This window comes from Megascapheus bottae, chromosome 9 (assembly GCF_031878675.1).
Source record: "Megascapheus bottae isolate mThoBot1 chromosome 9, mThoBot2.hap1, whole genome shotgun sequence".
In the NCBI taxonomy this organism is placed as follows: Eukaryota; Metazoa; Chordata; class Mammalia; order Rodentia; family Geomyidae; genus Megascapheus; species Megascapheus bottae.
This window is the reverse complement of record NC_143517.1, coordinates 55,422,922-55,438,168: the sequence shown is the minus strand read 5'-3', so window position 1 is coordinate 55,438,168 and position 15,247 is coordinate 55,422,922. Positions and strand designations below refer to the sequence as shown.

Below are 15,247 nucleotides of genomic sequence, written 5' to 3'. Positions count from 1 at the left end.
TCTCTGCCTGTGGTCCAGATGCCAGCACAGATGCTGTGGACCAGCAGAAGAGAGAGAAGGCTCTGGGAAACTAACTTTATTTCCTTCTTTCTACTACTCACTCATAATGTCTGCTCCTCACAATGGATTTCCATCACACCCTTATCCAAGATTTATTTTCCTGCTACCTTATTTCAGTGATGCAGAGCCCTGTCTTATAACTCTTACATTTAACAACAGGAAAATCTAGGGGAGCTGGGGTGCTCCCCAGGCTTCGGGCTCAGGGAAGTTGTGGTGAAAAACTTCTCAAGGTAGGGATTATTGATATGAAGGCTGGATGTAAAATGGGCTGCTATCCTTTGGAGAAAACAGTACTTTGAGAGTAGATGGAATCCTGGTAAGGGATTTTGATGTTATACAAAAACTCTTGTGAAAGGGTATCAATGTATGTGAATTAATGCACCATCTATCTGGCAAATATCATGTAACCCTTTTATTAATTACAATAAAAAATATTAAAAAAAAAAACCCTTTGTGTCAGGGTGTGGAATTTATTTATCTATTGCCAGTCCTGGGGTTTGAACTCAGGGCCTGAGCACTGTCCTGGGACTTTCTCAAGGTTAGCAGTCTCCCACTTGAGCCATAGCACCACTTCCAGCTTTTTCTGTGTAACAAGGAATCGAACCAGGTCTTCGTGCATGCTAGGCAAGCACTCTACTGCTAGGCCATACTCCTGGACCTGTAATAAAAATTTATAGCATGGTTCTTACCTTCTCAGATTCCTCCTCCATCATTGCATTTAATAGCTCTGCTTCCTGTCTTCTGTTTTTCTGAAGGAGTTTGGTCACTTCCTGGTAGCTTTCATTTCGTTGTAGATCATCACATTTTTGTTTATGTAAAGTTTGAATTTTCCAGTCAGTATTTAGGCATGCTTCCTCAGCTTTTGCTAAATTTTCTTCAATTACCTAAGAAAAAAATTGAATTTGAGATACAAACTTAGATTATTTGAAATGGTGGAACATTTATTCAAGGCATCCAGTGTCGCAGAGAGGTGGTCCTAACTCTGGTGGCCTGGCATAATCACTTGGGAGTGTGTAACACAAATGGACTTCCAGGCACTGCCACAAGCAAATTAAACTCATCTCCACAAGCAGCCCAACATTGGTACTTTTAACTTCTGGCTTTGAATGGGTAGGGATTTAACAAACTTCTTTGGTGTCAACACCTTAAAAGGAATTGGAAGAGCCTAAGTTTGCAAATGAGACAAATCCTATAAGAAAAAAACAAACCAGGGGCCGAGAGTTTGGCCTAATGGTAGAATGCTTGCCTAGCATGCATGAAGACCTGGGTTCGATTCCTCAGTACTACATACATAGAAAAAAGCCAGAAGTGGTGCTGAGGCTCAAGTGGTAGAGCTCTAGCCTTGAGAAAGTCCAAGGACAGTGTTCAGGCCCTGAGCTCAAGCCCAGGACTGGCAAAAAAACAAAACACACACACACACACACACACACACACACACACACACACACACACACACACACACACACACAAAACCCCCAAGAAATCCCCCCAAAACCAAAACTACCAACCTCCCAAGGATATTCTGGGAACCACTTACAGTACTACTGTAGAATGGAAGCTCTCTCTAACACTGTTCTTTGAGTGCCCTATCCCTAAACTTTTTTTTTGCTTAACATTAGTGCTCTACCCCTTGAGCCACACCTCCACTTCCAGCTATATTTTTGGTAGTTAACTGGAGATAAGAGTCTCACAGACTTTGCTCACAGGGCTGGCTCTGAACTGCGATTCTCAGATCTCAGCCTCCTGAGTAGCTAGGACAACAGGAGTGAGCCACCAGTACCCAGCTCACTCCCGCCTTTAAGGTACCTTTTCTAATACTTACTTGATTATCCCTACTTTTACTGGGTAATAGTTATTATTATTTCACAAACAATTCTTTGGAAGTGTTGATTTATATACCAGGCAAGGACCCGATATTCTGCAACCTTTTATTCACTCAGTCAGGGATGATTTTTGAGTCAGAACGCAGTATAATAGTATCATTTAGAAAGTTATTATTTCCCTTGTATAAAAGACATATTATCTGACTACCAATGAAGTACTCTACAAATAAATTTTGCAATATGAACTTCTAGGAATAAATGGTGTCAACTTTATAAGCTTTTAAAATTTAATCTTTTTTGGGAAGTGAGGTTGGTACCAGAGGTTGAATGCAGAACCCTGTACTTGAGACACCCTCCCAGACTACTAACTTTTATTGTGAGTCTCCTTAACAAATACTATTTTATGTATACAGCGAATTTATTTATTTATTTTTTCTTACCTTCTGAGCATTTCTGCTGTGAGTCTGGTCAGTTTCTATCAGCTTATGAAACATATTGTCTTCAAAATCCCTTTTTTGTCTGTAGGCATTTGCATCTTCTCGAAATTCTTTTGCAAAAGCCCCTTGATTTCTAGTAAGATTCTATTAAAAAAAAAAAGGCCAATCTATATAATAATAATAAAACACAAAACGACTTTCTCCTTTTCAGGGTACTAATATGCTTACAACTAAAAACAATGCCATATGCAAGAGTCTCAGGACTATAATCTCAGCTATAGACTGAGATCTAAGGATTAAAGTAAATTCAAATTAGATATATACTGAATATTTGGCTCATATTTCCAAGAAGCAATCATAATATTGTGTGTATTCTAGAACAAAATCTCTTAAGAAATAGACACTTTTAATCAACTTAATGTAAGAGATGAGTCTGGCAGATAAAGTGCCAATTTCAAAAAGAGGATAGTAGCATATTTGTATTCATTAAGCAAAATTCAGAATTGAGCAGTTAACTCTTTTCTAGCTCAGTAGTCTGCCTTAAGAAACACCTCCATCAGAAGACAGGATGAACAGTGTAATAAACATTTGTTCTAATCTGATGCCCAGATAGAAGTTTAACATCACTTCTGCGGCATTCCTGCTGGTGTGTGACGTGAATCTTACCACCAATAGACAACAGGTAAGTAGTAAATGGGGCCATGTAAAGACTAAAGTACAAGTTCTGAGTTCAAACTCATTTTTTTTTTTTTGCTAGTCTGGGCCTTGAACTCAGGGCCTGAGCACTGTCCTTGGGTTTTCTCAAGGCTAGAGCCCTAACACTTGAGCCACAGCACCACTTCCGGCTTTTTTTATTCCCCTATGTATGTGGTACCAAGGAATCCAACCCGGGACTTCATGCATGCCACGCAAGCACTCTACCAACTAGGCTAAACTCCTGGCCAAACTCCAGTTTTAAAATAAAATAAATTTCATGAAACAAAGATTTGGGATCACTTTTAATTGAAAAGAATAAATATGGGATACTTGGGGGACAAAAATCTTAGATTTTCTTTAGAGAAGCTTTTAGAAAAGGACAACTGATCTAATCTGAATAAGGATTGTACACCAGATAATATTAATTGACTTTGGGAACTATAGTGCAATTACATACTTATTCCTTATACACTGAATTATTTAGGGTCAGAGGAGCATTATGTCTACAACTAACTCTTAAATGATACAGAAAAAAGTGTATGGGTGTAAGTCTTATACACAGAGAAAGAAAATAAATTTAGCAAAGTATTAATATTTGAGAATCAGAGGAAAACATCTGGAAAATTTTAGTACTTTCCTTGTAAAGCCTCTATAAATTCTAAAATCAAGCCCCTAATCACCACCTCTCATCTTCAAAGAAAAAAAAAAAAAGCAAAAACTAAGCTTCCAGGACTAGAGATATAACTCAGAGAGGGGGGTACTTCCCTACCAATGTGCAAGGTCCAGGGTCTGATCCTCAACACTAGAGACAGACACACGAAGCTTTAGCTTTAGTCCAAATGAATTATGCTTAATTCAAAAATCACAGGAGACATTCCTAGGCAAACTGCAAATTCTCCACTCACTTCTAGAAGAGATTCAGCATTTTGAAAGGTGCTACAGGTATTACTAAATGCTATGTTTTAAGTATTACGTAAGATGGATCACAAACAATAAGTGTGTGACTTGGTATGAATTTGTAGGTAAGACTAATTTTAGGGGCCAGGAGTTTGGCCTAGTGGTAGGTTGTCTGCCAAGCATACATGAAGATCTGGTTCATTTCCTTGGTACCACGACATAGAAAAAGCCAGAAGTGGTCTGTGTCTGTAGTGGTAGAACTCTAACTTTGAGAAAGCCCAATGACAGTGTTCAGGCCCTGAGGTCAAGCCCCAGAACTGGCCAAAAAAAAAAAAAAAAAAAAAAGACTAATTTCAAATTCAATGTTTGCTGTTAAGAAAGCTGAAAAAAAGCAAAAACTTAACACTAAATCAATGAAAATTATTTTCCCCAAATAAGAAATTTTGTATTAACACCTTTTTCCAGTGACTTAAAAACTGACTTCCATGTCCTAAGTAGGCATTTGTTCTAATCTAAAATGCCAGAAGATTCTAATATAAAGTGCCTGGTGGTTCTTGTCTAATTTACCTTATAAGACTCCTCAAAGTTTCAAGTTTACTATCCCTTATCTGAAATGCTTGGGTTTGGAAATGTTTCAGATGGATTCTTTTGGGTTTTGGAATACCTGCATCAACTTTGCCAGTTGAGCTTCCTTTTCCAAAGTCTGAAATGCTCTGAAATTTGAAGTGTTGTGAGCATCAAGTTGGCACCCAAAGATTTTCAGACAAAGCACTTCATCTTTTTGTTTTCCAAAGTAGGGACAAAAATGGAATGAAATCAATACTATAAACCACAAATATAGTCTAAAAAGCATTTGTGCAAAGTGCTTTTCCTACATTGGAAATAATGCATACCTTCTCATAAAGTCTTTTTTGTGCTTCAAGCTCCAGCTGTCTTATTTCTAGGTCTCTGGCTGTGGTAGCAATTTCACGATCTCTCATTTGTACCTATGGGCAAACATCAAACTGTGAACACAAAAATCATTTACAAAAAAAAAAAAATGTTTTTAAATGATAGGTGCTTGCTTCCCCACTCCTCCTTCCTCCCTCTCCCAAGTGCTAGGATGACAGGCATGCGACACCAGGACTGGCTTACAAAATATTTAATGCATTTAGTATGCTGTTATATGGACATTTAAAACAAGAGACCCAAGAATTACAGTTGGTTTATTATTATTATTTTTATTTTGGTTTGTGTTGGGGCTTGAACCCAGGTTCTGAGTGCTATCGCTGAATATTTTTGCTCAAGGCTAGTGTTCTACCACTTTAAGCCACAACTCTACTTCCACTTTTTAGGTGGTTAATTGGAGATCAAAAGTTTGGGGCCTTTCCTGCCCAGGCTGGCTTTGAATCATGAGCCTCAGATCTCAGCCTCCCGAGGAACTAGTATTACAAGCATGAACCACCAGCACTCAGCAGGAATCATATTTTTTAAAACTAGAGTAAATAGTAATATATTGTCACTATCATTCACTAAGCTAGAATTATAGGTGTGAGGCACTGGCACCTGGCAGAATATCTTTTTTTTTTTTTTTTTGCCAGTCCTGGGCCTTGAACTCAGGGCCTGAGCACTGTCCTTGGGCTTTCTCAAGGCTAGTGGTCTACCACTGGAGTCACAGCACCATTTCCAGCCCTTTTCTATATATGTGGTACTGAGGAATCAAACCAGGGTTTTTGAGCATACTAGATGAGCACTTTTACCACTAGGCCAAACTCCAGGCCCGAATGTTTTATCTTTTAATTGAGATTTCTTTTTTTCTTTTTTTGTTGGTGGTGGGACTTGAATTCTGGCCTGGACACTTACTGTCCCGATCTCTTAAACTCAAGCCTAGTGCTCTACTACTTGAGCCATGGCACTACTTTCGGTTTTCTGATGATTAACTGGAAATAAGTATCTCATGGACTTTTGTGCCCCGGCTGGCTTTGAACCACAATCCTCAGATCTCTGAGATATATTTGATCTGATACCTAGTAACTCCGGTTGAAGTTCATTTTGGACTGTTCAACCTATATGTACTTTGCTCAAATTCAATTAGTTCAGAGCACTCCAAAATTTGACTTGAAGCATCTTTTCTGTATCATAGAGTGTTTGGAGAAGGCACTGTCTAGACAATCTTAAATATTTGGCTGCCTAAAGAACCAGGTTTGAATCTGGATGGGAATAAAGTACACAAAACAAAACAAAAACAAAACCTTCAATCATCTATCACCATTAATTAGTTAATTAATGTCATTTATTTATTTATTGCCAGCCCTGGGGCTTGAACTCAAGGCCTGAGTACTGTCCTTGGGCTTTCTCAAGGCTAGAGCTCTACCACTTGGGCCACAGTGCCACTTCTGGCTTTTTCTATGTATGTGGTACTGAGGAATCAAACCCAGGTCTTTATGTATGCTAGGAAGGTACTCTACCCCTAAGCCACACTCCTAGCCTCTCATCATTTCTACCTTTGATACTACCACTGACTAAAAGACAGGCTACTAGGAGCCGGGAGTGTGGCCTAGTGGTAGAGTGCTTGCCTAGCACGCACAAAGACCTGGGTTTGATTTATTGGTACCACATACACAGAAAAAGCTGTGGTTCAAGTGGCAGAGCTCTAGCCTTGAGAAAGCCCAAGGACAGTGCTCAGGCACTGAGTTCAAGCCCCAGGACTGGGGAAAAAAAAAAAAAGACAGGCTACCAAATGCTCTTAATAGAAGTAGCAAAAGTAAAATATAGTGGGATACTAAAAGAAATGTATCCAAGGGTAAAATTCACCTTAAGGAGGTTATTGCAAAAGCAACAGTGATAGTGCCAGAAGGTGAGGGATGTCTCCAGGTGGTTTGCAAAAGCAGCAAACCCTTTTTAGGAATTTCAGCTACAGCTCTTTTGCTCATGAATTCTGAGATACACCAACAAATGTGAGAGCCAAACCAATCTACTGACCTTGCATCTGGCAGATGTTCGCAGGTGTGTGTGTACGTGTGTCTGTGTTTAAGTCTAGGGAGCCTGAGCTGAGCTTCTGGAGTCAGGGAAGATGAGAGCACACAGGAAAAGGGAGCTGGAAGGAAGGGGGCTAGGAGAGCAGGATAAAGCTCATTCTGATGTTAAACGCATTTCAGGATTCTTTGGCCAAGGAGCACCTTGCCCTATCCCAAAGGGTTTGAAATAAAGCTGTCAAGAGTTCTGAAATGTATTACTTTTGGGGAAGAAATATGCTTTTTAATAGCAATATGAATATAATCCACCAGGCAATTTTAAATATTTACATTATTAAAATTTAAATAAATAAATATAAACTATTTTTAGAACCCAAATGTCTAATAGCAAAGAATTAAATAAACTTTAGTATATGTTCACCAGTAGAATATGCTCAACAACTATATTCAGCTATCATTTTTTGAAGCATGGCACAAAAACAAGATAAAAGGAGAAAAACAAATTTCATATAAGTACAGAAATATAAGTAAACAAATAGAGAATAATTGTGCAATTAACTTTTTTTTTTTGTATATTGAGCTTGCAGTTGGCTTTGTGATTGCTGGGCAAACATAGCCAAGCCACACACATACATCTCCAGCTGTTTTTGCTGGTTATTATTATTGTTTTTATTTTTTATATTGCCAGTCCTGGGGCTTAAACTCAGGGCCTGGGCACTGTTGCTGAGCTACTTTTGCTTAAGGACAGCACTGCACCAGTTGAACCACAGTGCCACTTTCAGCTTTTTCACTATGTGGTACTGAGGAAATGAACCCAAGCCCTCATGCATGCTAGGCAAGCACTCTACCACTAAGCTATGTTCTCAGCCCTGCTGGTTATTTTTGAGGGGGTGTGTGTGTCTGTGTATGAGCCACCTATGTCAGACTTCTCACCTTAGCTAGGGTAACAGGAACAATCCACTGTGCCCACCTCTCTCTTGGAAAGAAGTCTCACAAACTTCTGCCAGGACTGGCTTTGAACCATGATCTTCCCAAATTCAGTCTCCCCTGTAGCTAGCCTTGAGCTAAATGGGTCACTAGGAGTGAGCCACTGCTGCCTGGATAATTTTTTTTTTTTTAAAGGTTACATCTAGATGAGGATGGGAATGTGGCTTAGTGGTAGAGTGCTGGCCTAGCATGAAGCCCTGGGTTCAATTCCTCATTACCACATAGAAAAAAGAAAGAAGGAAGGAAGGAAGAAATAGCTGGAAGTGGCGCTGTGGCTCAAGTGGTAGTGTGCCAGCCTGAGCAAAAGAAGCTGAGGGACAGGGGCCAGGAGTATGGCCTGTGTAGAGTGCTTGTCTAGCATGCACGAAGCCCTGGATTCAATTCCTCAGTACCATATACACAGAAAAGGCCAGAAGTGGTACTGTGGCCCAAGTGGTAGAGCTCTAGTTTTAAGAAAGCCGCAAGGACAGTACACAGGCCCTGAGTTCAGGCACCAGGACTGACAAAAAAGAAAAAAAAAGAAAAAAAGAAGCTCAGAGACAGTGCACAGGCCCTGAGATCAAGCTCCAGGACTCGCAAAAAAAAAAAACAAAGAAAAGGTTTTCTCTGGGAATAAAATGAGGAAGTATAGAAAGAATCCACATTTAACCCTATTTATCTTGTATTTAAATTTTTTTCATATTTGCCATGTGCAAATTTTTTTTCTTTTTCTCCAGTCCTGGGGCTTGACCTTAGGACCTGAGCACTGACCTTGGGCTTTTTTCCTCAAGTCTACAGCTCTACCACCTGAGCCACTGCACCTCTTCCAGCTTTTTTCTATGTGTATGATACTGAGGAATTGAACTTGGGTCTTTGTGCATGCTAGGCAAGCACTGTACCACTAGGCCAAACTCCTGGCCCCTGCCATGTGCAAATTTTCTTTTTTGGGGGGGTCAGTTGTAGGGCTTGAACTCTGGGCCTGGGCAGTGTCCCTAAGCTCTTCAGCTCAAAGTTACTGCCCTATCCCTGGAGCCACATCGCCACTTCCAGTTTTCTGGTGGTTAATTAGAGATAAGAGTCTCCTGGACTTTTTAGTGCCTGGGTTGGCTTTGAACCTTAATCCTCAGATCTCCACCTCCTCAGTAGCTAGGATTACAGGCGTGAGCCACTGTGCCCAGTTCCCATGTGCAAATTTTTATAAATTTTTTTTCACAATTATTCTAATAGTTATCCGATACTTTTCTTTTTCATTTAGCAAGGATACCAGTCAACTTGCCTAGTCTTCTTGTTATTAAATATTTTACCACTAATGAGATACAAAGATAATAAAAATAGTGGAGGGTTAAAGTAAGTAAAATTAACTATTTATGTGTACTGTAGACTTACTATTTAATATGAGGGTAATCATAGCTAAGTCAGAGTAGGTGGAGATGTCTGAGTTCTAGTTAGAATAACTAACCTTCCTCTCAATTTCATCATCCAGTCTTCGTAGTTCCATTTCACGTTGCTCTTGCTGAAGCTTCAGGAATTGCCTTCTAGCAGCATCTTGTAAGTGCATTTCCTTCATTTTTAGCTCTCTTTTCACAGCAGCTAGTCTTCAATTCAAAGAATATTGAAATAAAACATTTTCTAATATTGGTTTAACTTTTACTGCCTACTATAAAACAGTGTTTCTTAGTCATACTTTCCAAAGTATACTAGATCTTTTACTTAGAAAGTAAAGCTAAGTATGAGGTTATATTCAGTATAGCTTTAGCATTAATTATGCATTACATATTTTTATTTTTGTATTAATGTAAATATTTGCTTAGTGGAAATTAATATAGGTAATTCCACATAGTCTATTTCTAAATGAGAAAATGAAATAACATATAAGTGATTTCACTAACTCATGCATGCATATTCTCAAGTAGTAACACATGCCTCTGTCTGTGTTGCACTATCTTCTCTTCCTCTTGCAAGAGCATTTCTCTTCTTGCTTCTTCTGCTTTACGGAGCTCTTCTTGTTTTTCATACCAAGCTTCATCTTCAAGTCTTCGCTGATCTACTTCAGCTTTCATGTTCTCAACTGTCTGCCTTAAGTGTACAATATTAATTATTATGAAAATGCGAACAAAAAAAGCAAAGTAATTTAGGTAAATCATGACACAAAATATACATTTGATTCAGTGCATAAGACCTGATTTTATTTACATCTTCAAACTCTGATTCTATACTAATACTTAATCATTTAAATGCTTTTTTTTTTTTCCAGTCCTAGAACTTGAACTCAGAGCGTGGGCTCTGTCCCTGAGTCTCTTCATGCTCAAGGTAAGCGCTCTACCACTTGAGTCACAGTATCACTTATAGCTTTTTCTGAATAGTTTAGAGAGGATAAGAGTCTCATGGACTTTCCTGCCTAGGCTGGCTTCAAATCTCGATCCTTAGATCTCAGTCCTGAGTAGCTAGATTACAGGTGGGAGCCACCAGCATCCTGCTTAAATGCATGTTCCTTAAAGTTTTTGTTTAGATTTACAACAGATTCCATTTCTATCAAACAATAAGTATTGCATAATTACCTCTCTCTCAAGTAATCCAACTCATCATTCCTTATTCTTTCTCGTTCCTGTGTCTGGAAGTCCACGATAAACGTTGGATATTGATTAAATACCGGATACTGCCCTTTTGTCAGTGCAACAAATGCATCCAGCATGCTGTCTGGATGAATATCAGCAGGTGTGGTCTCCATGAGATGATAGGCTTTTCTAATCACAACATTTATATCCAGGTTATTCCGATGATGAAAAAAATACTGTAAGAAAACGAGATTTACTTAACAAAGCAATGCTAAAGTAGAATTAACTAAAATAAGAGTTCAAAAGTTTAAATGTCACTGGGTGCCTGTGGCTCATGCCTATAATGGCATGAGCCTACACAGGAGAATGAGATCTGCCTACACAGGAGAATGAGATCTGAGGATTGCAGTTTGAAGCCGTTGGGGCTGGAAAGTCCTTGGGGCTCTTATTTTCCAAGTAATTACCAGAAAACTGGAAATAAAGCTGTGGCTCAAAGTGGTAGAGCACTAGCCTTGTGCAAAAGATCTCAAGCATAGCTCCCAGGCCCCCAGTTCAAGATGCAGGACCTCCCCTCATCCCCAAAAAAGTCATTAAGATTTTTCTTTCTTTTTTGAAAATTATCTAGAATTTTGATTAAACATGTTCTGCAAGTTTACTGAAGTTGTTGTTGTTTTTTTTTGCAGTCCTGGGCTTGAGCACTGTCCTTGGACTTTCTCAAGGCTAGAGCTCTACAACCTGAGCCACAGCACCCCACTGCTGGCTTTTTTTCCCCCTATGTATGTGGTACCAAGGAACCAAACTTGGGTCTTTGTGCATGCAAGGCAAGCATTCTACCACTAGGCCAAACTCTCAGCCCTGAAGCTTTTCTTTTAAACGTATTTTTTAAAGACTCAAGTTCATATTGTTAAAATGTTAACGAGGCATGGTGGCTTTAATCTATGCCTATAAATCTCTGCTACTCAGAAGGGGAAGCAGAGATCAGGAGAAGCATAGTTCGTGGTCAGCAAACATCTCAACCAATAAGCATGGTAGTACCCTGCCTATATTCCTAGCTACATGAAAAGACCGTGGTCCAGGATGGCTAGGCAAAAGTGTAAGACCCTAATCAAATAAGAAAGCAAAAAAGGTCTAGGATGAGGCTCAAGTGGTAGCAAGAATGAGGTCCTAAGTTCAAACCCAAGCACTACGCAACAAAAAGTAATAAAATGTCACTATAATATATATAGTATATATAATATATGTGATATATATAATTATATATTATATATGTAATATATGATATATATAATTATATATTATATATAATATATATAATTATATATTACATATATAATTATATATAATATATATTACTTTTTTTTTTTGCCAGTCCTGGTGCTTAAATTCAGAGCCTAGGCACTGTCTTTGAGCTTTCTCAAGGCTAGAGTCTACCACTTGAACCACAGCACCACTTACAGCTTTTTCTGTGAATGGGGTACCAAGGAATCAAACCCAGGGCTTCGTGCATGCTAGGTAGGTGTTCTACTTCTAGGCCACACTCCCAGCCCTGTAAAAATTTTAAGTCAAACTTATGTGCTAATTCAAAGTGAAATCTCCATTATAATATAAAAAGATGTTTCAGCAATGAACCAATCATTTTCTATTTTCAAGTTTCTTAAAACTCGAAATCTGGCTGGGTGTGGTGGCTCACGCCTATAATCATAGCTACTCAGGAGGCTGAGATCTGAGGATCAAGGTTCAAAGCCAGCCTAGGCACAAAAGGACCTGAGACTCTTATCTCCAATTAACCTCCAGAAAATGGGAAGTGGGGCTTGGCTCAAGGGTAATGCAGTAGCCTTGAGCTGAAGAGTTTAGGGACTGCCCAAGCATAATCTAACTCAGATTAGATTAGATTAGATTAGAAAGTGAACCTTTTCAAATAAGTTAGCTTTGCAAATAAGTTAGGATCTGAAATTGTTCCATGTAATTTTGTGCTGGCCAATTCAAACTCAAGACATGCATATGTGTATTATGTGACTAGAATGCAAAAATAATCAGATAAGGATCCAAAAAGTCACATGTACACAAGAAAACCCCAATTGAGCCTACCACAAAGCTCCTAGGAAGCTACGTCTGATACTTTTGCTTTTTCTCAGCCATTTTTCTACCAAATCTAAAAGTTCTCTTGTACACAAGCTAAGCATCTAGATGGTGGTAAACTGGGAGGTTCACTGCTAAGAACCTGCCCAGGATAACTACCAGGCCATAGGAACAAATCTCAATGTAACAGTTGCTTTCCAATGCCATGATTCTAAGATGAACAGTCTGCTGAAATTTTGTCTATATACGTATATAAAGGTCAGAAATCTGATTACTTACTCTATTTCTACCAGAAAGCATCTATGCCTGATGTATAGTAGGTGTGAAGTCAGTCAATATAATTTTCAATAGAAAAAGGTGAAATTTGAGCACTTTATCTATTTACCTATTTAATTTATTTATTAATAGTGTTGAGGATTGAACCAAAGGTCTCAGGTAAGTACTAGCAATTACTCTACTACTTAGCTATATGCCCCATCTCAGACAACCTCCCCTTAACAACAGGGTATTTACCACAAAATCATCCTTTAGAGTGCAGTTGAGCAAAGGAGCTCGAGAACACGTGTTGTAGGCTACTGCTGTCATCAGGAGGAAGGAAGGCTGATTGGAAAAGACATTATCAAATAATTTAAGCCATTCCTCTCTGGTCAGCACTTCTGAGAACACCGTTTCAAGAAGAGGCCAGGCATATAGCTAAAGTGAGGAATAATACATTAGTCTTTTACAAAAAAGTCAAAACACAGTCATTTCTATTTCATCTGTGAAGGCATTCTATTAAACATATAGTTATAAGTCTTAGTATCTACCTGGAGGTCAGGTGGCTCATGACTGTAATCCTAGCTACTCAGGAGGCTGAAATATGAGGGTTGTGGTTCAATACCAGCAATCAACTGCTCAGAAAAAGCCAGAAGTGTTGCTGTGGCTCAAGTGGTAAAATACTAGCCTAGAACAAAAGAGCGCAGGCAGCACCCAGACTCTGAGTTCAAGCCCCAGGACCAGCACAAAAAAAAAAAAAAAAGAATTACTATCTAAATGTGGATACTTTCACCACACTCCCACTTTACCCTTAGTGCTGGCAAGTAGCCACCACTGGCTACTCCCAGGAAGACAGAGATTCTCATTTTTTTAAAAAATATTTTTATTGTAATTAATAAAAGGGTTACATGATATTTGCCAGATAGAAGGTGCATTAATTCGCATACATTGATACCCTTTCACATGTCTTGGTACCCATTACCCCCCCCCACCCCCCAGAGATTCTCTTTATAGATCAGTTGTTGTTTCCAGCACTGGGGCTTGAACTCAGGGCCTGTGTGCTGTCCTTTAGCTTTTTCCTTCAAGGCTTATACTCTACTACTTGAGCCACACCTCCACTTCTTTATAGACTTTAAGTAAGGAAGTATAGTAAAAAAGAATGAAATGGTGTTAAAAATACAAAGCAAAGGGACCGCAAGTTTGGCCTAGTGGTAGAGTGCTTGCCTAGCATGCACGAAGATTTAGATTTGATTCCTTGGTCCCACATACAAAGACAAAGCTGGGAGGGGTGCTGAGGCTCAAATGGTAGGGATCTAGCCTCGAGAAAGCCTAAGGACAATGCTCAGGCCCTGAATGTAAGCCCCAGACCTGGCAATAAATTAATAAATAAATAAATACAAAGCATAGTATGTTTTCATTACACCATGGAAGTACTAATTTATTTATGTCAAAATCAATGTTAGGTCCCCAAGTAAATTAAGTCTTTCTAAAAGCCCTATACTTCTTACCTGGGAAGTTATATCATGATTTATGAAGTGCTGTAGCAGTTCTTTATCACAAAATGCCAAAACATTTTCTATCATACTAAGAATATTGATGGGAGGGTTAGGAAAGTATTCAAACCAGTGTTGACACCAATTTACTACAACAAAAAAAAATTAAAGGAAATTTAAGTATCTTTCTATATTATTAAAAAAACTATTTTTTTTGTCAGTCATGGGACTTGAACTCAGGGCCTGGGTGCTGTCCTCAAGCAATTTTACTCAAGGCTAGCACTCTACCACTTTGAGCCACAGCTCCACTTCCAGTTTTCTGATGGTTAACTGGAGATAAGAGTCTCAAGAGTCTCAGGGACTTTCTTGACTGGGCTAGCTTTAATCATGATCCTGAGATTTCAGCCTCCTGAGTAGCTAGAATTATGAGCATGAGCCACTGGTACCTGACTAGATTGTTTCTAATAATATGTCCCCAAGACTCAACACTGAAAGCCACCAGTGAGCCAGTCATGTGTCGTTAGAAATGCTGTAGCACTGGAATGGAACCCGCCAACCACAGTCAGCCAGACAGCCTGGCAGGTTACGAACAGTGCTTTTTTCTTTTCTTTTCTTCTTGGAATTCTTAAAGGAACCCATGACTGATGTTTCTAATAATATGTCCCCAAGACTCAACACTGAAAGCCACCAGTCAGCCAGTCATGTGTCGTTAGAAATGCTGTAGCACTGGAATGGAACCCGCCAACCACAGTCAGCCAGACAGCCTGGCAGGTTACCAACAGTGCTTTTTTCTTTTCTTTTCTTTTCTTTTCTTTTTGGAATTCTTAAAGGAACCCATTCTTTTTTGGTCAGTCATGGGCTTGAACTCTGGGCCTAGGCACTGTCTCTGAGCTCTTCAGCTCAAGGCTAGCACTCTACCACTTGAGCCACAGTGCCACTTCTGGTTTTCTGGTGGTTAATTGGAGATAAGAGTCTCACAGACTTTCATACCCAGGCTGGCTTTGAACCCATGGATCTCAGCCTCCTGAGTAG

At 39.2% G+C, this 15,247-nt stretch overlaps 1 protein-coding gene and 2 non-coding genes across 3 annotated transcripts in view; all 3 read right to left on the bottom strand.

Moving 5' to 3' along the window:
- The window catches only part of Tbc1d31 (TBC1 domain family member 31), a 58,710-nt gene that overhangs the window by 7,700 nt on the left and 35,763 nt on the right, over positions 1-15,247 (bottom strand). Inside the window, exons 12-19 of the mRNA XM_090339337.1 lie at positions 14,231-14,364; positions 12,981-13,160; positions 10,392-10,624; positions 9,757-9,909; positions 9,293-9,428; positions 4,807-4,899; positions 2,324-2,464; positions 750-944 (exon numbers count right to left, since the gene is read on the bottom strand). Coding sequence (XP_090195463.1) covers positions 750-944; positions 2,324-2,464; positions 4,807-4,899; positions 9,293-9,428; positions 9,757-9,909; positions 10,392-10,624; positions 12,981-13,160; positions 14,231-14,364 — 1,265 coding nt within the window. The remainder of the gene's footprint in view (positions 1-749; positions 945-2,323; positions 2,465-4,806; positions 4,900-9,292; positions 9,429-9,756; positions 9,910-10,391; positions 10,625-12,980; positions 13,161-14,230; positions 14,365-15,247) is intronic.
- On the bottom strand, positions 14,683-14,813 carry LOC150059200 (small nucleolar RNA SNORA54). The gene has a single exon (XR_016536748.1). It is a non-coding gene; the product is annotated as a small nucleolar RNA SNORA54 (small nucleolar RNA).
- Positions 14,872-15,002, bottom strand: LOC150059199 (small nucleolar RNA SNORA54). The gene has a single exon (XR_016536749.1). It is a non-coding gene; the product is annotated as a small nucleolar RNA SNORA54 (small nucleolar RNA).